The following is a 27955-nucleotide window of genomic DNA, read 5'->3' as shown; positions in this document are numbered from 1 at the left end:
CATTCCAAAACGTCCTCCATTTTGAACAGAACTGAAAAGCATGGATTTACATTTCTAGGAGTGGCAGGCTTTTTAAAAAAGCTTATTTATTTGGTCCTGTCCTCCCTTTTATCTCAAAGGCCCTCCATTTTGTGGAGCCTTGTCCTCCTTTGTGGTTAGGACATCTGGTCACCCTGCTCCCCCCAGAAGCTTTTGTGGGTCAACAAAAGGTAACTCCATTCAAATCCCACACCCCCCCCTCTTATAGTCTCTGTTTTTTAAAGGGGAAATAAGATGGCAACCCAGCCTGGTTTCAGTGTTGGGCCATGACTCTTGAGACCAGGGTTTGAATCCATGTAAACCTGTTGGGTGACTTTGGGGGAGTCACACTTTCTCAGCCTGAGGGAAAGAAGGCCATGGCAAATTTCCTCTGAACCAACCTTGCCAAGAAAACCCCAGGATAGGGTCTCCTTAGGGTCGCCATAAATCCAACACGACTTGAAGGCACACAACAACAACAAGATGGCAGGAGAAGGAGGAAGCATGGCGCGCAAAAAGGAAAAAGTGGCCCATAAGTGGCCCATAGTGCTGAAAAGGGAGATACGATACACACAGACATGCCAAGCCCAACATGTAACCCCTTATTTACATGGGGAAGAGACTCTGTTGTCTCCAAATGCGTGTTACCCTTCTCCCTCAAGGGACAAAGATGGCTCCTAACAAAGGCCTTTGGGACCTAAAGGTGGCCATAGACTTTTCCAGGGCATGTCCTACATTTCGTCCTTCAGCCCAGGAGGAATTTCCAAAATGCATTCCATTTTGAGCAGGACTAAGAAGCATGGATTTATAATTATAGGAGTGTGGTTTCTTTTTTTTTTTAAAGTATTTTCTTTGGTCATATCCTACATTTTGTGGTGCCTTGTCCAGGAGAGTATGGATGCCTGGTTTGTGAGGAGAAGGAGGGAGGCAGATATTGGGGGGGGGTCTCCTCCATACTGGTGTGGGATTTGCATCCAGCCCACAGCAGAAGCTGGCCCTCCTTTGCAGTTAAGACACCTGGTCACCCTTCTTGGGGAGGAGGGCCAGCTTTTGTTGTGGGACCCATTTGGCTGCATGCAAACCCCACAAAAGTAGGGAGGAGACCCCCCCCCCCAATATCTGCTTCCTTCCTTCGCCTCACAAGTCAAGCATCCATAGTCTCCTAGACTTGTGAATAAAGAAAGGTGAGGAGACCGAACATTGAAGCAAAACAAGAACAAAAGTCACCCTCCTGTGCTCTTTTCCCCTTTCCAGGACAGAGAGAGAGAGGTCTAGGCCTGGCAGCCCCTGGTTCAAATATTTCTCTTTCCCTTTGAATCTGAGGCTCCCTCCATCAGCATCTCAACCCCTCTCAGCTCCGACATCCTGTTTTTGTGAGGAAGGCAACTTGGCCCACTGGGTGATAGGGGAGGCTCTTGGGAGGGAATGGTCTTGCCTCTGGGCTGGATTTCTTCTTCTTCTTCCCCTCCGGTTGTCATGGGAGACTTTGGCCCAGCAGGTGGGAATAAAGGGGAGAGGTATAAAAGATGAGAATGGGTGCATTTGCAGGAGGGGGGAAACGCATGGGGAATGGATACACTTTCCTCCCTCCCAAGTAGAAGTTCCTCTTTCCTTGTGTCAATGTATTAGAGGCCTGTTCATGAAGGGGGTGTGTGTCAAACTTTTTGTGTGCAGTTAACAGTTTTACGTATCATTTGGGACCAAAATACAGGTTGAAACGGCCTGATCTCCTCCCTAAAGTAAGAAAGAAAAAGGGACCAAAATACAGGTTAAAATGACCAGATCCCCTCCTCGAGTAAGAAAGTAAAAGGGCCCAAAATACAAATTAAAGTGGCCAGATCTCCTCCTCCAGTAAAGACGAGAGATATCACAATATCTTTCCAAGCATTTATCTTGAAAGTGGCCTGTTTGGAAGGCAACTTCAGTCAATCACTTTATTTATATCTCGCCTTTCCCTCCAAAGTGGGACTTTTTGACTTGTCGTTGTCTGTTCCCTCTGTGTTTCTGTTGCTACTGTACAAGCTCGTTGGTAAGGAAACTAAAAACATGTTGCATTTGTGTTTCCTGTGATGTTTAGCATCACCATTCAGTTGGAGGGGGGTGTCCTTAAAAGATGTGGTGGGCACAAGAGAGCGCAACGATTCCTTCTGAAGTCAGCTTGTTGTTATTTGCAGGTAAAGTTGAACTGCATGGGAAACTCATAGAAGTTGAACATTCTGTTCCAAAAAGACAAAGGTAATTTATTTCATATATATTTATATTTTTCTCTCGGGATTAAAATAATTATTCAGTTGGAAATGTGTAAGAAGCTTTAAAATGTTTAACAGCCTGGTGGTTAAAAAGGGGTTACTTTGTGATATTCATATAATGTTGCTTTTATCTCAAAGAATGCTGCAGTGTCTGTACAGAATTTTGAAGTTGATAGAGGATGGGACTTCTTTAAAAGCATTTGAAGTTTTCATAGAGCAATTTTTTGGAAAGTAATTTAATATGAAGAAATACTGCGTTGATAAATAAGACAGGCTGCAAACATCTTGTACATCTGTCTTTTTTCATTTTGGAACTGTGGTTATGTGAAATTGTGGAGACTGTTTTTGAGAGAGAGAACTTTAAGTTGAGGTATTGCCAACCGATATTCCTATTTAACTGTATGGGAGCCTATGTTTTTGTAAGTTACAGCTTATACATAGTTGAAGTTCTGTGTGTTTTGGAAAATAAGTACTGCAGTCTGAGAAATAATGCCTCTTGAAGGCCTAGTAGGTGAAAATTGTGCTGGAATCAATTAATCAGTAATTAAGAGGTGCTTTGACTAGTTAAATCTTGCTTTTATTTCCTAAATGGCTAGATTATAAAGTAATCACAGTTGTTTTGAGAGAACAAACAAATTTATCTTATGCTCATTTTTATACTCTTATTATTGAATGCTTAGACATGAAATTTGCCCATGTGGAATAGTTCTTCTTAGACATGTGCATTTTGAAGCCTGTCTAGTAGCTGTTCGGAAATACTAACAGTAGATGGTTGGTGTCTCATTTGTGAAATTAGATTTTGGCATGCTATTTGTGAAATTAAAATATACATGGTTTTGTAAGCAAATGAAAATTTGATTAAGGGAGTTGAGTGAAATACAACAGCTAAGAAGCTAGTTGCCTTGACATATTTATGGCATAGGATATGTCAGTGCTATCTCCTGGTATTAATTTTGGTAGGTATGTGTGTTTTACAGTCTTTCATGGAGACCCCCATGAATTCCATAGGGTTTTTTTAGGCAAGGAATTTTCAGAGGTGGTTTTTGGCACTTCCTTCATTGGAAATATAGCCTACAGCACCTGGTATTTGTTGATGGTCTCACATCCAAGTACTAACCAGAGCTGACCCTGCTTAGATCAGGCAGGATCTGGTGCCTTTAGGGTATTTAGGCCTAGATATTTTGGTATGCTTAGTGCAGGTTGAGTATGCTATTCTGAAAATCCAAAATGGGTTGCTGAGATAGTGATACCTTTGCTTTCTGATGGTTCAGTGTACATAAACTTAGTTTTATGCGTAAAATTATTTAAAATCCTGTATAAAATTATTTTCAGGCTACGTGTGTAAGTTGTTTATGAGTTATAAATGAATTTTGTGTTTACACTTGGGTCCCATCTCCAAAATAATAATAATAATAATAATAATAATAATAATAATAATAATATAAAATTTTATTTGTATACCGCCCTTCTGAAAATCAGGGCGGTGAACAACAAGAAATAAAAATACCGCAATAAAAATAAGCAAATATTGAACATTTTAAAAAAGTCCAAAATCCAAATCATTTTTTGGTCCTGAGCATTTCAGATAAGGAATACTCAACCTGTATTAATAGTATTTCCAAGTTTGATTTACATTAAAAAATCCAGAAACCATTTTCTTTACTGGCAACATCCATTGTCTGTCTGTGTATTTAAAAGTCATTAAGCTTAATAGCCTGTTCTAACATATACCACAGCAATTTTAATATTAATTTGACATATGTAACACAGGCTAACAGTAATATATTCTAAATCTAACAATAATTAAAATTTCAATAGTTGTATGTCTAAATTAAAAGAAAACTTACTTTAAATGTCAAAAAAAATTGTTGTGGTGCATTTATATTATCTTGACCTGCTGCACAGTATTAATCATACTAAAGTTTTTCTTGTGTGTTTTCTTGTTTTGAACTTCACAGATTAGTTATAGGAAGGCTACAACATGCATCTAATTAAGAAACAATATGGGAAATATATTTGTGATGAAAATATTTTTGAAATTCATTGACATATTTCTGGTGGTGATTAGCTATAAAACTTTAACAGAATACAAAAGTGCATGTGTGCTATAAATTTAACAATCTCAGTACTGAAGCTAACAAAATGTCCAGTGTACTGCTATGCACACTTTGAAATAAGTCCTAGTAATCTCACTGTGATTTGGTTCCTAGTGAATCACGTGTTCTGCTGCAAATAATATTCTGAAATGCTGAACATAAATATAACAATTCAAAGTATATACCTTCTTAATGTGAAGAATTGACTTTATGTAGCAAGTAACTGTCCTGTGTCTTCTACTAATAGATTATTGTACTGTGAATTTTAAAAAGAACCTTTATTTATAGAAGTGCATAAATGAACATTATGTGCAAGTGTTTATGCAAAGATTGCCTCTGTACATCCATGTTATACCTGTGTATCAAAAGGTGTGTCTAGTAAGTTAGAGAATTTAGTATTAGTTTTTTATTTCTTCCCTCTCCCTTTATACTTTTTTAAAAGTGAGATTTAAAAAATATACTTGCTGGACACTAGATTGGAACTGACCTGTTTGTGTAAATGCTGCAGTGAGATTCAAAAAGCTGTTGAGCAAATTAATTTGGCAGCATAATTTTGTTGGTAAAGTGTCAGTTAATTAAACTGTATTCATATTTTTTTCTCAAAAAGGTTCAGAGCAATATATAAAAGTATATCATTTAATGTTGCTGAGGTAAAAGTTCTCATCCATGTAATGATAGGTCTCTGTGCTCTACAGTTGTAGCTATTCTCCCCCCATCAGTTTGGTGAGACCACGTGGAAGGAGTAGACACTGGAGTATTGTTAACCAGTATCCTCCTCACATACTGGTGTCAGGAGTTCTAATAAAGGTAAATTAACCTTGAAAAATAGCCTGGTTTGTTATTTAAAAGGAGTTTTAAAGCCCAGCAGTTACTGCATTCCAGAAGTTTGGACTTTTAGATCGGAAGAGTACACACCCACATTTACAAAAGCAACCTTTCTATCTGCTGTGAAAGGCGATTTACTGTGGTTGCTCTAGAATGCTCATTTAAGTATTGAGGCAGGTAGACTATATTGTGATTGGGATATGATAGTGGGAATAGACTAGATATTCTGTGTAGAAGGTGGCAGGGGGGATACTTTGAGGAGGGGGCTGAAGAGGAACAAACTATTTATAATATGGCTCTAGCTTGAAGCTGATTGTGATTTACTATGGAAACCTCAAGCAAACACAAAAAGAATGCAGCTTTTTTGAATACATAACCTTATGGATCATAGAAAAACTTTGGATATATTATGGAAGCTTAGAACACTTCATTCACAACTTGGAAGTGGCATTATAACAGTGTTTGTTGTTTGTCACATGTTTCAAAAGAATGTGGAACATTTTTAGCTGTGATCATCCATTGCCACAAATTGGAAAAAAAATATGCACAACAAGACAGTACATGCATATTGGAAAAACTGTGTGCAAGCCCTTTAGAATGCTCCTTTGCATGGCACAAGAGCAGCTGTTATCATGAGGGGCAATATACATACTACAGCCTGATTATTCAGATTGTACTGATGTCATTTGTTGTCTGATGGATAGTTTAGCTTGGTAGGGGGATGGGTGGGGATCTGATACTGGCCAGCTGGGGGCTGCATACTGAGTCAGTTCTTGAGTACTTTGAATATTATTCAGTCCTTTCAAATTATGTGTTTGTGACATTTATTAACCTAAAATTAGAATCCTTTTGAAAGCAGTGTTCCAGCTAGAGGCTAGGTGCTAACCCATTTTGGGCTTTGTTTTTGTTTTTCCTATGGGTTTAGAAATGAAATGTCAGGTTATCCTAATGACACAGAAGTGATGGTTTGGTGCTTAGATACTGAACAGTGGACACTGAGGCACAATACAGATTTATAGCTATGTCAGGGGTAGATAGCTTTTCTGCTACATGTGCCCCTTAAAGACAGTGGGCATGTGTCAGGAGTCGCATATAAGCACTGAAATGAACATATCCACTCTCCTCATGTCATCTGTGCCTCATCTATGAATGCTGGGATCTCATAATGTCTTTGCTTCCTTTCCCACCAAACTGAGAGGTAAGCTAGTGGAATGGTGGGTGAGTGTGCAGTTAATGGGGAAGAGGCATGCAGGAATGCCACAGTATATGCTGACCCTCCACATTTAATTATGCTCCATAACAGATGCGGTTCAGGTTTTGCCGGTGCAGTTGTCATGAGGGGGAAGGCTTGTAGGAAGATATCCCTGCACACCACCCTCACCCTCATAATACTCCACAGAAACTGAACAGTGGACTTTATATATTGCAGTGGGAAATGCTGCATTAGCAGCATGGGCAGTTGCGTAGAGTACATAGATGGTTTTGTGAGTCCACCAAGCTACCTAAATATTTACGGTATTTATATACCCTGCCTTTCAGCCCTAAAGGCTCTCAGAGTGGCTTACAATTATTATTATTTTAAAATTTATTATATGTCCTCTATTTAACTGGGATACTATGTGTAGTGTGTAAAATGGCCCACATACTGTTATATTTTTTTCCTAAAAGCAAGTGAGTGAGAAAGACATCTGAAAGTCCAATGTCAAATGAAATGCAGTTCATTTGACATTGGACTTTCAGATGTCTTTCTCACTCACTTGCTTTTAGGAAAAAAATATAACAGTATGTGGGCCATTTTACACACTACACATAGTATTCCAGTTAAAATAGAAGTGACAGTTCAGTCAGATATTTCATTTGTTGTTTTGGAAGTGATGGTATGAAAGGAGCATGTGCATAGCGTACCACATTTCATAGACACAGTATTGGTATTCTGCTCTTGAAACATCTGCTTACTTGTTGTATTCTTATCCAGTCCTTGCAACATATTCAAAATTTTGTGTTAGATATTTTTTAAGTGGCCAATTATGTACATTTTTAAAACAGCTTCCAAATGTTGCTTGTAAGGTATTGATACCAGAAAAAAGCTGTTATGGACTAGAGAAAGCACTGTGTTTTTCAAATATAGGTTTATGGTGTGGGATCTTCTGTATCCAAGAAATAGTACCTGAACACCTTATAGGGAAAATAACCTGCCAAAATACAAAAATACTTAATGTTAAAATCAGCTGAAACATTTATATAAATAATGTGCAGCCTTGTCTTTTCAAAATATAGACACTTTAAATGCCCATATTACTTGTATTGTTTCTACAAAGGCAGATAGAAAGTACAGTGCAGTTGGAGAATGACGCTTACTAGTATGTGTGAAAGATCATGTGTGCTAATCTGGAAACATGAAGATGGACCAGTAAGATATTAATGAAGGAAGAGACCCATCAAAGAATGACCACCCCCATAGTCCCCTATAATGAAGGAGCTAAGCAGTCCTACATGATAATGTCAATTGCTGGTTTATTGGTTAATTGCTTATGGCTGAAATGTAATTATTTTCTACACATTGAAGCACTCTGTACCATAGGTTTGAAGATAACAATACTGAATCTTGCTATTCCTGCTTATATGTAACAACTATTTTTAACCCATTTGCATGTTTTTTCCAGATTGAGAAAGCAAATCTACATTTGCTCTTATCATGTGCTTTTAAATCTTTTCGTATCTTATTTGTTTGAGTTAATATTTTTCAAATACAAGGTCTAAAAACCTAGTCCCATTGCATGAATTAGGTGAGAATCAGAAGGGTTTTCTGAGTAAAATGAAATTACATAGGGGTTTGATCAGGATAAAATCACCTGAGAATAATTAAAAGAAATCAATTGTGTAAAGTGTGCACTCTTAACTAGTCTTGCAGTGTAATTCAGGCAATGGCTGTCAGTAGCTTCTCTGTTCTCTTTAAAATGAGAAGATTTAGAGGGTACCAGAGTGGGATGGAAGCATGTATTGTTCTTCTTTGCTGTGCTGTTGCAACTATAAAGTTAGAGGGATAATGTGTGAACTGATAGCACACACTGTCTCTTTTCTAGTAGATGACTTAGTTAGAAAAAAACATCAGCTGGCCAGAGATTGGTCATACTGTTTTTACCAGGTCTGAGGGGGCTGTCATATTTATGGTAGTAACTGTGTACTGAATTTTACCAGATTGGTTCAATCATGTTCATAGCACTCTGCATTCTGTAACAAAGGTTCAGAACCTTGTTACCTGCAGGCAGTTTATAAAATTAAAATACTTGTGCAACATGTTTGAAAAGCAGTTTATGTAATGAAAAAATATGATCTGAAAAAATCAACAATGCAATAAAATTGTATCATTACAGCAGCATAAAAACCGTAACAAGGCATTATTGCTAACTAAAAAAGCTTGATGGGAAAGATGTCCTTTATCTCAGTGATGGAGTCTAAATTGTTTGTGATTTTCCAGGAAAGATGTCTGGAGGTGAGAGCAAAGAAGGCTTGGTGAAATTACTGGTATAGTGTTCTGTAGTAGTAAAAGTTTAAGAAAGCAATTCAAAGAACTGCTGGGAAAGGAAAATGACTGATACAAGTATGGATCAGTAGCAAAATATTATTGGAGGAAGACAAGGCATAAAGGAAGAAATGAACAATTTTATTTGTCAGGTCAACATTCCTTAACTCCATGAACAGCAACTACCTCAGCTGCAGTGTTGCAGCACCTGCTGATGTGTTCCTGCAGCAGCTGAATGATTTGTGTGTGAGTCTTCCCCCTCCCCAACTTGGTCCCAAAGCCATTACAGGGATTTGTCTTGGGAATAGACACAGCAAGACATGTTAATCCACTGATTTCAAGGCACACAGCTCATTCCCCTTTGGCAGCTTTCCTGTTAAGCCTGAAGAAAGGCATGTCTCACAGCATACTTCTTCTGAGACCAGTTAGTTCTCCCTACCCAGTTTTAACTTCTGAGGTGGAATGAATACTCTGCCACAGCTTCAGAGATTCTGCTGCTGGATAGCTTTTGGAGAATACTACATTTCTAGGGAGCAGTTCATCTTGATTTTGCTTATGTTACATAGAGAGGATACCCTTGCAAATCCACAAATACACTGGTGGAATTTTTGGTTTGACAAGGTGTGCATCCCCTGAAGCCACCTCATCCTTAGGCAAAAGCAGGGCATTGTTTTCCTTCTGCTTATCAGTGTCATCTGACTGAAGGTATACTTTCTATAGCAGTATAAGATGCACAAATGCAACCTTGGATTACAGAGTTTAGGGAGGAGGTATATGTCTTCCTGTTCTTTTCTTAGGTCTGTTCTGCTATCTTGATCATCCAGACTTGAAACATCATCTTTCCTTAATATAAAGTGTAGTGGCTGTATTTGGTCTGTATTATGGTAATACCTTTATGAGGTCAATTTAAAAAGGCACAAACTTCCCATTTTTGGTTGTCCTAATAAAAGTATTAGCACAATGTGGACTTTGGAATCTTATTGTGAACATGTTATTATGAACAACATGTGGTTGTGCTTATAGTATTGTTTATGGTTCATCACTCTCGTCTCATAGATGAATACTGAAGATGGTACAAAAACTATTCCCAAGGAAATCTTTTATAGTTCTATTTTCTGTTATTTGGAGACAGTAAGGAGATCAGTTTGGGAGGCCTTTGGACAAAGTAAAGAATATTCAGTCTCCTTTCCATTCTTAAATTTTCTCTATCAGACCTCTGTAGAGTCATCTAGTAGAACTGATTAGTAGTAGATTCAAGATAAAGCGTAGCTTAGAAATGTTGTGATGGCTGCTTGTATAGAGAGTTTAGTTAAAAATTATATAGGTCTTTTGGTTATTATCAGCTGTGCTAGCAAAAATGGAACATCCACATTCAGGGGTATACTTTGAATTAGCAGATACTGCAGACTGTCCATTATATTTTCTTATGCGTATGCCATGGTCACTTGAGAACTTTTGCAGGTAGAGCTTTGGAGTGAACACAGAACAAGGTAACTGAGAATGTGGGCTTTTGGAAGGCACATTCTCAGTGACCTTGTTCTGTGTTCAGTCTGGTAATATAGTGGTTTCTACCAATGTTTGTGTGTGGTTTCATTAGGGTGTGAATACAGGTGCTTAATCTTAAGAATAGCCAACAGAATTTTAAAATGTATCAAGGTTATGTAGCATTTGAAACTGTTCTTTTTATTGATGCTTGCACTGTAGTGAACGTTTTTCTCCTGGTCTTTCGGAAGGGGTTGAACTGTTTTGTGCTCAAGACAGGCTGCTGAAAAGCAAAAGTTCCTTCATTTTCAGGATGTAGCTTCCCTAGAAACTGTAGACCAGCTTCACATTGATAACTTTTGTTTCACTCCTTAAGCTCAATAGCAGGGGTAGGCGACCGTTTTGAGCCAGGGGCCGGGTTGCTGTCCCTCAGACAACTGGGGGGCCGAAGCCAAAAAAATAAATAATTAAATATTTTTAAAAAAAATTAAATATATAAATAAACCAGGACAAATGTAGGACAAAATTTTCAAATGGAAGACACTTTTTTTAAAAAAAATGGAGGACACACGAAAAAATTTGCTGATTTTTTTAAAAATGTTAATATAAATGCATGTTTCTGAGGCTTCTATAGACAATTGCCCCCCAAAGGACCTGGTGGCAATCGGCGGCAGGACCGAGCTGGGGCCGGTCCCAAGGCCTCGCCGGGCTGCATCTGGCCCACGGCCACAGGTTGCCTACCCCTGCTCAATAGATTCATAGATGCCAATCCTCAGATGTAAGGTGAAGTCCAGTGTATCAGCTCTAAAAAGACTGCAAAGGAAAATCAGTAAGAACAGACTGACAGAAAATGTATTATAGCAAGATCTCTTCAGAGCACTTATTGCAAACTGATTTAATAAAGTATTTAGTTTATAGATATTTATCTTAGCTAAGTAAATAGGTGCACTAACTGTTGTGTATATGCTGATTTGTGGGATATATTTACATATATCTTTTAAATGGAGGAGCAAAAGGTACTGAATTGGATCTTGTGCAAATATATATACTAATTCATCATGTAGGAGTTTTTGTTGTTGTTGCTTTGTGTCTTTATGTCTATTTCAACATGGCAATTCCTTTGGTAGGCCTCTAAGTTGCAGCAGATTACCTAGGGTTTCTGAGTCTTGGTTGTTGAACAAAAAATGAAAAAGGTTTCATCACACATTGGGCAGCAGGGATGTAAGTGAAAGATTGTTACTTATATTGGAGAGCCATTGCTAGGCTAAGCATGTGCCTGGAAGTTTCCTGTTTCTTGTATAGTGTATGTCCTGTCCCTGAATCACTATTTTTCAGTTATTCCAGGTTGACCAAGATTGGGCTTCTAGCAAAAACCTAAAAAAAAATCCTGTAATGCTGAAGTCACCGTATCCCTATCTACAGGTTGTGTATTAACATTAGTTTCTTCATAATGTTTTGGTTCTGAGGAGTTGTTTTCTGTGTGGAATGGTAGTGGGTACATTAGTTAGAACCCACACACAAAGAATAGTTAAGTTTTAAGAAACTGGTTGAGTAAGCAAACTGGTTGCCTCATTCCCAATGGGATAGTTCAGCAAAGCTTTCTGTGGGGAAGTGTTTCCGATGCAATTTCTAAATCTTATTATGTTAATTTGGAATTGGGTAGTGTTAACTCTCCATGTCTAGAAGGTCTTATCAGCCTGAAAGCACATTGGTTGCTCCATATGAGTTGTTCTGGGTAAGATATCTGTGCCTTTGCTTTTTATTTGAATGATTCATCAAGAATTACTCTTGAAGGAGTGTCAGGGGCGGGGATAGTGATAGAAAACACTTTGTATTGCAACTCTTTGTCTTTAGAACTTGTTTTCTTCTTTGATCAAATAGAACATACTTTAAACTTGAATTAGCTGCCCCCTTTTTCAGTGTCTGCCCATAACACAGCTGTGGGAGGAGGGAAGGGTTAGGTCTAGAGAAACGTGCAGTTCACTCTATTGGTGCACTTTGACTCTTATCTTTGGTATCACACCAACATAAAGTGTAGAATAGCCATTGTATAAGCCAAGGGTGAGAAGGAAAGAGTAACAATAAGTTAAAATGGTAAAGGAAATTTTGGGGAAAGAAATTTTCTATGCTATTAAAAATTATTTTCATGTATCTTTTAGAGTAAAACATTTAAATTGCTTCTTTCATACAGTCGGCCCTTCTTATACACGGATGTTTTATACACGAGTTCAAGCATACACGGTTTGAAAATGTTCCAAAAAAGTATTAATTTCAAATGTCAAACCTTGATTTTCTATTTTTTATAAGGGACACCATTTTGCTGTCATTATATTTAATGAGACTTGAGCATCCACAGATTTTGTTATACAAGGGGGATCTTGGAAACAAACCCCAGTGTATAACAAGGGTCTTGTCTTCAAGTCATTTCCAACTTATGGCAACTCTTAACATGAACCTGTCACGGAGTTTTGTTGTCATGTTTTGTACATAGGATGCTTGCCATTGTCTTCTTCTGAGACTGAGAGAGTGTGACTTTTCCAAGGTCATCTGGTGGGTTTCCATGGCAGAGCAGGGATTTGAACTCTGGTCTCCAGAGTTGTAGTCCAATTCAAGCTGCTACACCACACTGCCTCTCTATACTGGCATTCTTCATGTTACCCATACTCCATGTTATCCCTTTAAATGTAGGGAGAGAAATGACATAATGCTGTATGTTTAAAACTGAGGTTCAGTTAATTTAGGTTAGTCATGGACATCAGCTAAGTTTGAAATGGCATGTAGTTGATATAAACTACTTGAAGGATAGTCCATGGATTGGTCAGTGGACTGGTCTCAGCCTTAGAAGTCACACTGTCTCAATTTCAACTACTGGTCTGTGGCCAGTTTCCAGGAAATAAATGAACAATTGGAATTGCAAGTTTCCAGGAAAGAAAGAAACAATTGGTATCAATCCTTGGCACATGGGGAACAAATGGTCAGTCTGCCACATCAGATAATTTAAGAAGTACAGTGGTCCCAATGATATCTGCTGGGATTTGGTTCCAGAACCTTTCCCCCAGTGGATGCCAAAATCTGTGGATGTTCAAGTCTTATTGTATACAGTCTGTCCTCGCCTTACGCAGGGGATCCGTTCCGGATCCCTTCGCGTAAGGCGAATTCCGCCTATGCTCGAGCCCCATTGGAAACAATGGGGCTCGGGCGCGGCCGCACGCGGGGCGCAACAGACACGTGCGCCCATTCAATTGAATGGGGCGCTCCGCCCTGTGCGCGCCCCGCGGCTTGAGCGCGTATGCTCAAGGCCGCGTATGGCGCGGGCGCACGGTACAGTGCCCATAGTAAAATGATGTCCCTTATATAAAATGACTACAACATCAAGGTTGCTTTTGGGAATTAGTTTTTTAAAGTATTTTCAAGCATTAGATGGTTGAATCTGTGGATGCAGAATCTGTGGCTATGGAGGGCTGACTATACTCATTTAAATAACGCTTTCTTCTCAAAATATAGAACTCTTACTCATAAACATTTCTTTTTAAGAACTGTGGGGAAACTTTCACATAGATTGAACAAACTAGTTTTCAATCTGTCTGATTTGTTGAGTTCATTTATTATAATGGGAACAAGTCATTGCCTCCTCCACCTAGATTGTGTGACTTTTTTCTTCTTTGTTATAGCCATAAAGAAGCTTTCAGTTCCATTTGGGTTGAACATAGCTTATCATGTTGTCTAAATGGAACAAATGGTGGCTAATTTGAAGCTGACTTGTTTGCAGCCTTTGTGTATGATTGCTTGGAAGCTGTACTGTGTACTGCTTTATAATTCCTCCATAAACACCTGGACCACATAACACTTCATGTCAGGACTCAATAATGTGAATTGGTTTTCGTTTTCTGTTAGGGATATGTGAGATTAAAACTTTTTGAATGCATTTAGTCCTGGTTACTGCTAGAACTGTTCAGTTCTACCCAGAAGGTTGCACGCATAACCAGGACTACGAATTTACAAGTATGCAGATTTCTCAGTAGTAGTCTGTAACTTTGCTTTTGTTGATTCCGTGTACTTTCCTGGTTGATACCCTAAAGAGATAAACAGCATAATAACTTAAAATGGGTCTTTTGTGAGTTTTTATGATAAACAGCAAGTTGATTATGATAACAGCAAGTTTTTATGATAAACAGCAAGTAGATTAGGCCAGAGCTGCATGTGTATTTCAATTGGGAAGCAGACTCTTGAGGTAGTAGAGTGAATTCTCTTATCAGAAATTTGGCACTTGGGGGGACAATATGCAGTAGGGACAGCTGCGGTAGAACCCTTCTTCTGAATGTAGTAATTGTGTTTGTGTGTTAGCGATTCTTTCCACTTGCAGGAAGTAGAGCATCAAGAAGAAAAACCCTTTCTCCTTTTGAAACGTAAACTGGTATTGTCTGCTTTTCCACCTCAGGATTCTGTTAGAATCTGCTACACTATATTCCATTTAAACGTGTTTTCTGTAGTTTTTCATTATCTTTATTGTCAATTTTTTAAAAAGGCATACATCATAAATACAAACATACAAACAAGCTTGCATACATGGATGATGATATACAGACCTATATTCTCAAACACTTTAAAAAAGAGAAAGAAAATACATACGTAGACATACTGTACACACAATTTCCCTTTGATTCTTCTTACTTTACTTATTTTACCCCTTGTCACTTCTCACCTTCAGAGGATTGGCTTTTGATCCCAACTATCTATGGCTTCTACAAAATGTAATATGCATACTCCTACTGCCATATCTATTCTTGTTTTCTAACAGTTTAACAACTTTTAACGTATTTGTTTCTTCCATATTCAACTTAAGCTAGAACCATCCGATTACAACAATCTTCTTGGACTTTCACTTCTCTTATTGCCATCCATAAATCTCCTTCATGAATAACCAATCATTTATCATCCCTTGTCACAAATACCTTATCTTTTAAACTTTAAATCCAAAGTAGAAATGTGATCCCATTTCTTACTTATATAATTCATTACTGGCTCCCATTCTTCTACATAATCTTTTGTCTTTTGTTCTTTCATCATCAAGGTCAGCTTGTCCATCAGTGCTAACTCCATAGGTTTGATCAACCAACCATTCTTCTATTGACAGAACCTCCATAGTCTTTCAGTATTGTCTATATATCAGTCTGGCAGCTGTATTCATATAGTGTGTTATTCTTTCCTTATTTTTTCCACCTCACCTTCCAACATATTCAATATTTTTCCTGTTAATTTCAAATTACTTTGTAATATTTCAACTATTGTCTTATGTATTTGGGTCCAGAACTGTTTTGCTTTTTGGCATGTCCACCAGGCATGATAAAAAGATCCCACTTTCTTTACTACATTTCCAACATGCATTACTTTGTCCTTTATACATCCTTGTTAATTTAGCTGGTGTCAAATGCCATCTGAAAAACATTTAAAACCTATTACTTAATGTCAATTTCAAGCTCCTATTCCAAATTCTTTCCCTTTTCTCTAATTGAATTGTATGAACACAATTCTGGGCCCATTTAATCATATTTTCGTTTTTCACTTCCTCTTCAGTCACATAATTTAACAACAACGTATACATTTTCTTAAATGTGTGGTCGATACTATCAAATATTATCCTATCAAATTCTGACGATTCCAGTTCTATCTTACCTAATTTTTTCTCCATCTTGTATCTCTCATATGGTTGGTTGTGTAGATACCAGAAACACTTAATCCCTATGGTCTCTAATTGTTCTCTAGTTTTTATCCTGAAATCATTACCATCTTTACTTAACAGTTCTTTGTAAGTTACCCTTCATTTATCCTTTAATTTTTCCCTTCTATAAAAGGCTTCATGTACAGACATCCAAGCTGGCAATTTTTTACACAATCTTTCCTTGTATTTCATCCACACTTGTCTAACATAATGCTTCCTAAAATCTTTGTTTTGTTTTATTTTATAAATAAGCATGCCAACAAAAACATAACTCATCACCCTCCGATTGTAATACTCTGGTTCTGGTTTTGTAGTTTGCTTGTTGAGCTTCTGTTTATGTTTTATTCCCCAGAGTTTCTATGTATTAAATAATCATTATTATTTACACTGGAAAAACAAATGTTTTGCTTTTTTTGAAAAAAAAATGTACTAGTGCTAAGAAAGCCAATATGTTGTATATCATTTTACCAGGGCTGGATAGTAGGCGTAAGGAGTAAAGTAGTAAGAGGTTTTTACAGGAGTAGGAGTAGGAATAAGGAGTAACAAAACATGTTATTATTGTACACACAAACATCAAAAAACAATTTTATATTGCACTGGGGAAGGAACTGGGAGACAAAGAGAGACGGTTACACACACACAAACACATCAGCCTTGCAAAGCAGCCAGAGCTTTTCCTCATGGATGGGGAGTAGGAATAAGGAGTAAAGGAGTAAGAGGTTTTTACAGGAGTAGGAGGAAGAATAGCATTAAGAAAAAATGCATTACTCCAGAGTAGGACAAGGAATAACCTCCAAATCACCACTACTCCCCAGCCCTGCATTTTACATTGGGGGAAATGGTTAACAGTTTGATGAAAGTTTGGGTGAGTATAAAGGTTCAGTGCTTATACAGCAGTAGACAATTGGGAACCACATATAAAATTGGATTAATTCTGGAAACTTTCTTGGGAGATATTTTCACCTGCAGAGAATCAGAGAAGTCAGTTGGAGGGATACTGTAAAATAAGGATATTTATGTTGGTGCAAGCCACTTTTTCTTCAAATGCTTCAGTGGCTACAGAAATACAATGGAAATTTGCTTTTTTTATTTATTTATGTCTCATCTTTTCCATTCTGTAGATGTAGGCTGAATTTACACTGCAGAATTAATGCAGTTTAACACTACTTTACCTGCCATGGCTCAATGCTTTGGAATTCTGTGATTTGTAGTTTTGTGAGCTAGTTAGCCTTCTCTATCAAGAATGCTGTGGTGCCACAACAAACAGGTCCCAGGATTCCATTAAATGGAGCCAAGACAGTTAAAGAGGTATCGAATTGCATTAATTCTGCAGTGTGGCAGCAACCTTAGTATTTAGGGTTGAACAGGATGTAAAAGTGCAAATAGATAAATATGTACTACTTTGGTGTGAAGGTAACAGTGTTCTGTGCAGTCATGCTGGCCACATGATCACAGAGTAGTCTTTGACAACTTAGTAACGGAGATAAGCATCTCCCCCTACAGTCGGACACAATTTGACAATGTGAAGTCGAAGGCTTTCATGGCCGGCATCCATAGTTTTTTGTGGCATCTTTTTTGGACTGTGTGGCCATGTTCTAGAATAAACTCTTTTAGAACATGGCCACATAGCCTGAAAAACCCACAAAAACCCACAACTTGACAGCCTTTATCTTTTAGGATATTATACATTCATATAAACTGGTATAATGTTGATGATTTTAGGTAGGACAGACTTAAGAGTGGCATAGTTTGAGTATTGGACTACAACACTAGAGTTCAGGGTTCAATTCCCAGCATGGCCATGAATCCCACTGGGTGACCTTGGACAATGCTCTTAGCTTCAGGAAAAGGAAATAGCAAACCTCTGAACAAATCTTGCCAAAGTTAGGGCCTTAGGGTTGCCATAGGTTGGAAATAATTTGAAGGCACACAACACACATAGACTTAAGAGTGCTACCAACCAGGCCTTGAAATAGCGATAACAGATACATTCAGCCCTCCCTTTACGTGGGAGATACGTTCTGCCCCCCCCCCCACCCTCGTGTAAGGGGAAAACTGTATATGTTCGCGTCCCATTGAAAACATTGGGGTGCATGTACATGACGCATCAGGTGCATCATGCGCATGCATACCAGTCATTTAATTATATTGCAGCTTCAGCGTAAGCTGAAAGCCGCATAAAGGAAGGATGCATATGGTGCGGGCTGACTGTACTTACTCAGCATCTTTAGAGTGCTGACTGAGGCTGGTGGCTGCATTGGAAATAGGATAAACCAGTGAACAATATAAATTAAAATGTATTTTTAAAAAATGTATTTGAATTTTGCTTTTATTTTTCCTTTGAATGAAATTGTCAAATGTTGGGAGGGTTCTTTCAGTGTGTGTGGTTAAAATTGGATTTTTGATGTATTAATTGTTACTGAACTCTGAAGTTTTTTTTAAAGAAAATACAGTAATTGTAATTACAGTTACAAAGGGTTGCATTATATTATTGTATTTCTTGTATTGAATAAACATCCAGGTTTTTAAAAAAATAGTTATCATGTATTCTAACACAACCAATTAGCTTTACTATTTCTGCTGTGTGGCTTAAAAATAATCTAAAGTGTTTCATTGTTATACACTACTCTGTGGCTATACAAGTTTTGTGCTGTATTCCCGGTGAGATAAATTCAACATTGCATGTTTCAATTCTGCCTTTTAGGTGGTTTTGAAAGAAAAGCCATTCAATCCTCTAGTTATTTGCATCCCCAGATTGATCTCTTTGCTATAATTATATTTTAAAAATCTGTGCTGAAATATTTTCCAGTGCATTGCACAGAAATAACATATTTTTAAATTCTACAGTCCATGGTTTTAAATGGAACAACAGTTTCTGGAATATGTTTCTGTTTGATTTTGAAGAGCCTTCTGGTTCATTACAAAGTGCAACCTAAGGTTTTAGGTATACTGGCAATGAAGTTGTTTTGTTGTTGTATGCATTCAAGTAATTTCTGATTTATGGCAATCCTACATGAAGTTTTCTTGGCAGGCTTTATTCAGATGGAGTTTGCTTTTGCCTCCCTCTGAGGCTGAGAGAATGTGACTACCACTACACCATGCTGGCTTGTCAGTTTGTGTTAAAAACCTAATTCTATTTTGTATTGAAGTTTCTGGATGACATAAATCTCAGTCTCTGTGTCACCATAGTGTCAAAGATCCTAATTAAAACAATTTTGATGCTCACTTACAATACTTATTTAATGTCTTTAGTTGAGTTTGCAGAATGTTTGTGTGTAGGTGCCTTCATGTCACCTGTCGACCTAGCCTTGTGAATTAGGAAAGGAATACTCCGAGGTAGTTTTTGGAGTTCCTTCCTCTGAAATATAGGAACAGCACGTGGTATTCATTGGCGGTCACCTCACCGAAAGTGTTGATAAGGGAAGGTAGTCCATATTGTAGAACTTGCTATGTTAGTCCACTTGTTGCAGAATTCTTAAAACACCATTAGCATGGATGGTGGTTAAAGAAATCGGCTTTTAGTTAAAGATAGATAAACCCTTTTAATTTTTTTAAAAATTATAATACCAATAAATATGGAGTAGGATGTATAAAGCTCGAGCTGCAAACAGAAGCATAATCCAGTCAAAGTTAAGGCAGTTTAAGTCCCACTAATTTCAGCAGAAGTGTCCTAAGCATATGTTTGAATCCCTGCCATTTAAATTAGTGTGATTTAAAGCTGGCTCAGTTTTTGTCTGGATCATGCAGGAGAATAACTGTCTGAAAAATTGGGATACAGTTAAGGAATAATATTAAGACTCTGCCAAAATAATAATAATAATAATAATAATATATATATATATATATATATATATATATATATATATATCTGATCTGCATGATGTCAAAAATTCCTCAGTACACTTTAATAATCATGAACTAAAGTTGCAGTTCACAAAGTAGTTAAGCTGGGTCGTTTATATTCTCATTTTAAGCATACTTATTTGGAAATAGCTCCTGTAGATTCATAGGTAAGTGTAACTTAAGCTGGGTGTTATGTATCTTTTTAAAATTATTATAGGCCACCTTGAATCCCATTTTGAGAGAAAGATGGGATATAAATCCAGTAAATAAATAATAATAAGATTATTAATTTCATTCTATCTACTACATTGGGATACATTGCCATTTCAGTTGCTTTATACACAAAGTTGAATATGGTTATACACTGGTACCCCGGGATACGAATGCGCCGCCTTACGAAATTTCCGGGTTACGAAAAAAATCCATTCAAAAAAACTGTTCCGGGTTACGAAGGTTATTTCAGGTTACGAAAAATTTTTTGGTGCTTTTCGGCGCTATTTCACACGAAATCGCGGCTTTTCCCCATTAGCGCCTATGGCTTTTTCGCCTTACGAAGTATTCCAGGTTACGAAAGCGGCGGCGGAACGAATTAATTTCGTAACCCGGGGTACCCCTGTATTGTAAATTAAAATGTCAGCCATACAGTGCAATAAACATTTCTATAAGTTAAAAGTAAATTCTTGTTCATTGAAGTTCTGCTTCTTGTGTGCTTGCAGACCCTTTTTGACTTCAGATGTTAAGTTTTTCTCTTTTTTATTGTTAGTTGGCACTTTGCTATGCATGTTGATACTGCATAAATAGTGCCTAAAACTTTACATAGGTGGGTTACATACCGCTGAGAAGCGGTGGTCTGGCTCCGCCTCCGCTTGCAGCGTCCGGGAACCACAGCCTTTAAACCACGCGGCTCCTGAACGCTCCGAGGAAGGAGCGCGGAAATCGCGCTCCTTCCTGGGTCCCGGAAAAGATGCCGCAAGGCGTTAGCCGCGCACTCACGGCATCACTTCCAGGGCGCAACGTGCGGACACACAGCATCCACTACGTTAATATGGCGGCGGCCGTGTGGAACGGCCACCGCCATTTGTCACAGACTCTGTCCATGATAGGGTTAGGGGCGTCTGGAAGAGATGCCCCCTTTTCAAAATGGGACGTCCTAAGGACGTCCCTTATGGTGGTCTGTAACCCGCCATAGACTATTTCATAGGGGGAAATTATATTTGCCTGAAGAAGGAAAAACCACCACAGCAAAATGGCTCTGGAAATTTTTCCTTGGTTTCACACATTGGCAGATATTGGGTCATTATCCAAGATAATCAGTTGTCATGAGGAGATAAAGGATTTGGGTGGCTCTTGGGGGTTTAATGTTGCCAGCCAGTATCTTTCAGCCTTGCTTTCTCATCTGTAAAATTGGAATTAATAGTCTATACATAGAATCGTAGAGTTGGAAGAGACCACAAGGACCATCCAGTCCAACGCCCAGCCATGCAGGAAATCCCTATCAAAGCATACCCGACAGATGGCCATCCAGCCTCTGCTTAAAGACCTCCAAAGAAGGAGACTCCACTACACTCCAAGGGAGTTTGTTCCACTGTCGAACAGCCCTTACTGTCAGGAAGTTCCTGCTAATGTTGAGGTGGAATTTCTTTTCCTGCAGCTTGCAGAACCAGCAGAAAACAAGCTTGCTCCCTCCTGAACATGACATCCCTTCAAATATTTAAATAGGGCTATCATATCACCTCTTAACCATCTCTTCTCCAGGCTAAACATCCCCAGCTCCCTGAGTCATTCCTCATAGGGCATGGTTTCCAGACCCTTCACCATTTTAGTCGCCCTCCTTTGGACACGCTCCAGTTTCTCAATATCCTTTTTGAATTGTGGTGCCCAGAACTGGACACAATATTCCAGGTGGGGCCTGACATGCAGTCATTCAGCAGCTGTGGAGTTTTCTCTGTTTATTGACCTTACCCAGTCAGTGCAAGATGAGGCAGTGCTGCTGCCCAAGAATAATGCTGGAAAGTGCTGGGTGATTTGGGATATTGGGGCCTCATGAAAAAATGATTTACTATCAAGTTATACTGCAGTTGTTGTTTTGAAATACTTCATTACATAGTCAAGATTATGCTTTCAGTACATTAACTGAAATAAGAGACACATGTAGGATATGCTTTCAGACTAAACAGCCCTTCACAAGGGACAGCTGCGATTAAAATCCATACTTTAAAATCCACACACACCAGCCACTGTTTTCTAATTTACTTTACACTAATTTTAAGATACTCGTAAATAATATATATTGAAATGTAAGATCTTGGCACATAGTGCAGCAGTTGATGCTTTTGTCTTTATTCACTGAGTAGCCAAAGATATTACTGCAAGCATTGTTTCATTTTTAAAGGTGCATTTATCAATTTATTCAAACAAATATTCTTCTGCCTTTACATATGTACTAAACTCTTTTTTAAAAATTTGATTTCATGATCACTGATTTCCACACAGAGTTTTCACCCTGATAAACATTCTGCAAAGATTAAAGGACCACCAAACAGAATGGTGCTCAGGGTTGCAAGTGCCTTCCTTTGCTGGTTTAGGGAATTCCATTGTCCGTTCACACTAACTATTGGGAATTTTAATCTAGCAAAGGCTTAGCATGATGACAGGAGGAATCCACAACCATTACTCAGATTTGGAAAGCAATGGAAGGCAAGTGTTCTCTATTAAGTGCTCAAAAATTACCACAGAAGAAATAAGGGTTTGGCCCCCACTTTGCTCTGACTTGGGAGAGAAGAAAGGACTTGAAATGACATTGGAGATAGATACCCTCTTCTTGGAAAGGCTAAGAACATAAGAAGCTCCTGGATCAGACCAAGTGGGCATATTTCTTTTTTTCTTATAGTGTTCACTATAAGCAGAGTACCACTGGCTAGCCAACAGGCAGGCTATGGTAACAATAAGTGTTTTGCACTGTTGCTTCTCCTTTTAAAACCATAGCAATTGATGCCTACTGAGACATCTTGGGGAAATAAATTCTATAAAATATGAGTTGTGTGAAGACGTACTACTTTTTCTATGTCCTACATTGCATAGTTGAATCCCTTGGACAATAGGTATATCAGGAATGGGGATGAGCTCAAATTTTGGCCAGCTTGTATTTACAGACTAAGAAGCAAAACCAAATGTTATAATAAAATAATTGTTTATGTGAACTAAGATCAAGCTCTAGTTTTTCTGCAAATCTTGGATTGCAGGAAAGTCTGGATGAAAATGTAACTTGCTTTGCCCCAAATAACATCAGAGGAAGAGGACTGTAATCCACAGAGAGAAATAAATCAAAAGGAGGACGCAAGCAATCCTAAGGCTTCTCTCTAGAAATTGAAGATTTGCATAATTGCTGGTGGAACTGCTATTATTGCTCGCCCCATTCTGTGTCTCCAATAGCTGGAAAAGAATGTGAAGGAACAGTAGCAGATATTTTGGGAGCCATTGAAGGGGGCACCATGTTAAAGAAGGACAGTCGACTATATGAACTGGGAAATCCTGTGGTTTCAGCTGTCATGAGGCTGTATACACTTGATATTAAAGGAACCTTAGTGATCCATGTCATATGAACACAATATCTTCCTCAATGCAAGTCTCTTATCTGAGTTAAAAGGTCAAGTTAATCACAGGGGTCCCCCTAAGGCAGCGATGTCCAAACTCTGGTCCTCCAGGTGTTTTGGACTTCAGCTCCCAGAATCCTAGACCATTGGCCAAGGTGGCTGAGGCTTCCGTGAGCTGAAGTCCAAAACACCTGGAGGGCCAGAGTTTGGACATTGCTGCCTTAAGGGGAACAACCAAGACAGAAGCTAGAGAAAATTGGTTTGTGTGGTTTCATGAATCTTGATACAGGGCTGTTTCTGTGTCAGTTGTTCCACACTCACAGACGGTCAGTGGTGCTACTTACAATACATCCTTACTCCAGTACTCTTAGTTCACACAGTTCCAGCTCATACAGTGGAAGTGCTGTGGATCCCAGCAAGCCAAAAAGGTCTAGGCTCCAAGATCTCCCTCCTTCCCTGCCTGGCTTACAGATCTTTAAAGCAGGAGTGAGATTTTCTGTCACCCAATTCTCGGGCTACAGTGTGCTGTCACAGCCAACATTTTGGACAATTGGAAGGCTGTCACATCACTCACAGTTGTCTTTAGGGCCATAGTAGGGAGATTATTGCTCTTTGTGGGATAGGGCATGCAGGATAATTGTGGGATAATTTTCAAGTGCTTTAAAGCTCTTCAGCCAAAAAGGTGTTTCCAGGTGCCAGGGGCTTGGGGAGATCAGTAGGTATCGAAAGGGCCACACTGCCCCACAACCAAGGGCTGCATGATTCCCACTCTTACTTTATACAGTCTTGATAGAAAGATGATTATTTGTGAATAACAAGTCTGAGCACTAATGTGGTTTATAGTGCTCTTAGAGATATTGAAAGCCAAGGCAAAAAAAGAAACATTCAAGGAAATATTTCCCTCCACTCCCCCAAGCTTTGTTTTAAATTGGAAAATTTAAAATTATACAGTGGTCCCTCCGGATTTATGGCTTTGGTACTCGTGGTTTTGGTAGTTTGCGCAGCCAAGGCTGCGGAGAGATTATTTCACAAATAGCCAAGTACCATTGTCCCCAATGACACCACTGGGGACAATAGGACTTGAATATTTGCGAAATTTTGGATTCGCTGGAGGGCCAGGAACAAAACATCCGCTAACTCATCCACTAGCTCATCAAAGTGCTATACTACAGCAAGATCTGGTTTTGAACTGGATGCTCTATCCACAGTAATGTTGACACCTGCCCTATCTCTTGAAATTGTCACTGAATCTGTTTCCACTCATACTCCCACTCAAACTTGTGTTCCATCAACACCTGAGAAGTCTTTTGAGTTGAGTGGAGATGCAGGTTTGAACCAACATGGTGTTGACAAGAAGCACAAATAGAAGAGGAAACCAAGAAAGAAAGAGCCCTCTCAGTGCACTTCCCAGCCTCAATTACCAGGGCTGAGACTGAAACACGACTCCTATTGTACTTAGGTTCCTTTTGTCATGTGGACATGGAGGTCACCCCCCAATGGTGACTTCACCTATTAATCTCCAAAATTCAAGCTTGTTTGAACATCTTCAGATGGAGAAATTGTGGTTTCATATCATAGGGGACGTCTACGTGATTCTCCTTAGGGCTGCTAGGAATTCTTTCAATCTCTGGATTATTACTTACATAGATTCCTTAGGACCTACCAAAAACCTGCAGATGAGTCTCTGGGGATGTTAGTGGGTGACAATGATCCTGTATTGCCCACAGATGACATGAGATGCTTTGTGGACCAGATGCTACTCATCCTTAACCTGCAAACTGAGCAATTGGAGCCAGTGGTTGAAGATTCTGTGAACCAGTGAGTACAGTCAGGCATTGTCTCCTGCCTTGATCCCACCACTGCCTTATCTTTTTTACATTGTCAAGAAAACCTGGACAACTCTGTTCCCATTTCCACTTACATTTTAAAAAGTTGAGACATTGTACAAATTGGTCAAAACCAGGTGTTAATGGGTTGTGCAGCATCCCAAGCCAAACTCAATAATAATTGATGCAGCTCAGTCAAAGACATCACAAAAGCTGACATGGAAGGGAAGAAGCTAGAGAAAATTTTATTCCACCTTTGCCATCAACTTCAGTACAACTCCTTTCTGCTCTGGTCAGACCTCACCTGGAATATTGTGACTGGTTCTGGTTCTGGTTAACTCAATTCAAGAAGGATATTGACAAGGTGGAATGTGTCCAGAGGAGGGCAACCAAAATGGTAAAAGGGAAAAACTTTGGAAAGCATGCCCTGTGAGTATGGTTAGCCTGGAGAAGAGAAGGTTAAGAGATAATTTGATAGCCATGTTAAATATTTGGAAGGATGTCATTACTGAAGATGGAGCAAGTTTGTTTTCAATGGACACAGAGCAATGGATTCAAACAACAAAAAAAGAGATTCTACCTAAGCATTGGGAAGAACTTCCTAACAGTAAGATCTTTTCGACTGAAGAATATACTGCCTTGGAGTTTGGTGGTGTCTCCTTTTTTGGAGGTTTTTACACAAAGGCTAAATAGCCATCTGGTGGGAGTGCTTTGATTGTGTATTCCAGGGAGTTGGACTTGATGGCCCTTGTAGTTTCTTCCAGTTCTGTGATTCTGACTTCCAGGAAGCTCTTTCAGCCCTTGCCATGATGTGATCTCTGATGACTCGCCTGGAATACAGCCTTTCTGGTTGTGGTCACCTGAGCCAAGTGCACTGGAAAACTCTGTGCCTTCCATGTGGATCAGCCTTACCTTCATTTCCACAAGGATAAGGCAGTTCTTTGACCAAACATCACTTTCTTTCCAAATGTTTTTCTCAGCATTGTGGTACCTGCATTTTTGCAGAACCCTACCACTGATTTAAGAGCACATCCTGCATGCCTTAGATGTGCATAGGCATCGGACTTCAATGTCAGTTACCCAACTAGAAAGAAAAGATTTCTGTGTCATCTCAGTGCCTCTCTAAATGGGTTGCAAGTATCATTCACCTGGCTTATGAAGGCAAGCAGCTTTCAGCTCAAGTGGGGAGCCATAGGATTAGCAACTTCGGCAGCCTTTTTGAGAGAGTTTTTCTATGTGACATCTGTAAAGCTGCCATGTGGTTTCAGCCTTCAGCCTTCATTTGTCCTTACAGAATGGACACAAGGTTGCAGGTGGAATCTGCATTTAGGAGGGCTGGGCTTTTCTCCTGTGTGACATGATTCCCTCCTCCTATGGTTAATACCTTGCTAGTATCCCATTTAAGTGAGTCACAGAGACCACAAAGAAGGTTGCTTACCTGTAAGTGGTTCTTCAAGTGGTCATCTGTGAACTCATGCAACCTTCCCTTGTCATGTCCTGCCTCCCTCTTAGCTCCTTGGCTACTGTTTTGGGGGAACTGAGGAATTAGGTAGGAAGCATGTCCATTGGGCATGCATGGAGTGAATGAAGCTACTGCCAAAATGCTTACATTCTAGAAGGTTACAAATGATGCACTGTCTCAGTGGTGATAACCCATTTGTGTAAGTTCACAGATGACCACTCGAAGAACCTCAGTTACAGATAAGCAACTTGTTCTTGGTCATTTTGGCTGATAGTTCAGGCTTTATTTGCTCTCAGACCAGTTTATTATTTATTATTTTGGTGAGCCATAGTATCCTTAGAACTCTCCTCTAACAATATCTTTCAAATGAGTTGATTTGCCCCATCAGCTTTCTTCACTATTGTGCTTTCACATCTGTATATAGCATTTCCAATTTCTGTGGCCGAGATTATCCTTTGTTATTCAGTTTTGCACTTCAATATCTTACCTAATTTCTTCATAGCTGCCCTACCTATTTCTATGCTATGATATTTGTTTTGCATAATGACTAAGCCAAGGTACAGAATTTTAAAAAACAATTTAAATGTCCTCATCGTTCTCTTTAAAGTTATGTAAATGATATGTGGTCATCATCATTATTATTACTATTAAATTACCTTTTTTGTTCCCCTACACAAATTTTTGAACAATTGCATTCAGATTTCTGAACTTATATCTGTTACCTTTTACCTTTCCTTCTTATTTTTGTCCTTAACTGTTTGGAGAGTTTAATCTGTTATCCAGTGAGGCTTTTATTTCTTTTTAGGTACAGATAAGTGTTTTTGTGTACTTCCCTGATAACTTCTCTGGCTTCAGTCCTAATTCTCCTGGTTCACTATGTGTTAGGCTTATCTGTTAGTGTAAAATACTATGAATTATCTGATTGAAAATGTCCTATTCCCATCACTTTAGTGCATTACAATGAGTTTTGCAATTTCATAACTCTATTTCTTGTTTTACAATTAACAAATTCTCCTGGTTTATCTTTTCCATCCTTTCACATTCCATGGTCAGGGCGAAAGTCAGTAGTCTGTCCTCAAGGAAAGTGGATTAGGTGAAAGATAGTAGCCACTGGAGAAGGTAAAAGATTTTCAGCTTGGTTTAAGTATGAACTAAGTATAGCTAATGTTGTTGTGTGCTTTCAAATTGTTTTGGACTTCTGGAGACCCTGCCATTGGCTTTTCTTGGCAAGATTTGTTCAGAGGTGGTTTGCCCTTGCCTTCCTGTGAGGCTGAAAAAGTACGACTTGCCCAAAGTCCAGTGGGCTTCCGTTGCTGAGC

General features: G+C 38.8%; 1 protein-coding gene across 5 annotated transcripts in view; it reads left to right on the top strand.

Annotated features, from left to right (window-relative positions):
* IGF2BP3 (insulin like growth factor 2 mRNA binding protein 3) overlaps positions 1-27955 on the top strand; it is a 97564-nt gene that overhangs the window by 6849 nt on the left and 62760 nt on the right. For all 5 annotated transcript variants that reach the window (XM_042471934.1, XM_042471932.1, XM_042471936.1 and 2 more), the window contains exon 3: positions 2193-2253. In XM_042471934.1, coding sequence (XP_042327868.1) covers positions 2193-2253 — 61 coding nt within the window. The remainder of the gene's footprint in view (positions 1-2192; positions 2254-27955) is intronic.

Source organism: Sceloporus undulatus, chromosome 6, assembly GCF_019175285.1.
Source record: "Sceloporus undulatus isolate JIND9_A2432 ecotype Alabama chromosome 6, SceUnd_v1.1, whole genome shotgun sequence".
NCBI lineage: Eukaryota > Metazoa > Chordata > Lepidosauria > Squamata > Phrynosomatidae > Sceloporus > Sceloporus undulatus.
This window is presented reverse-complemented; position numbering and strand designations above follow the sequence as displayed.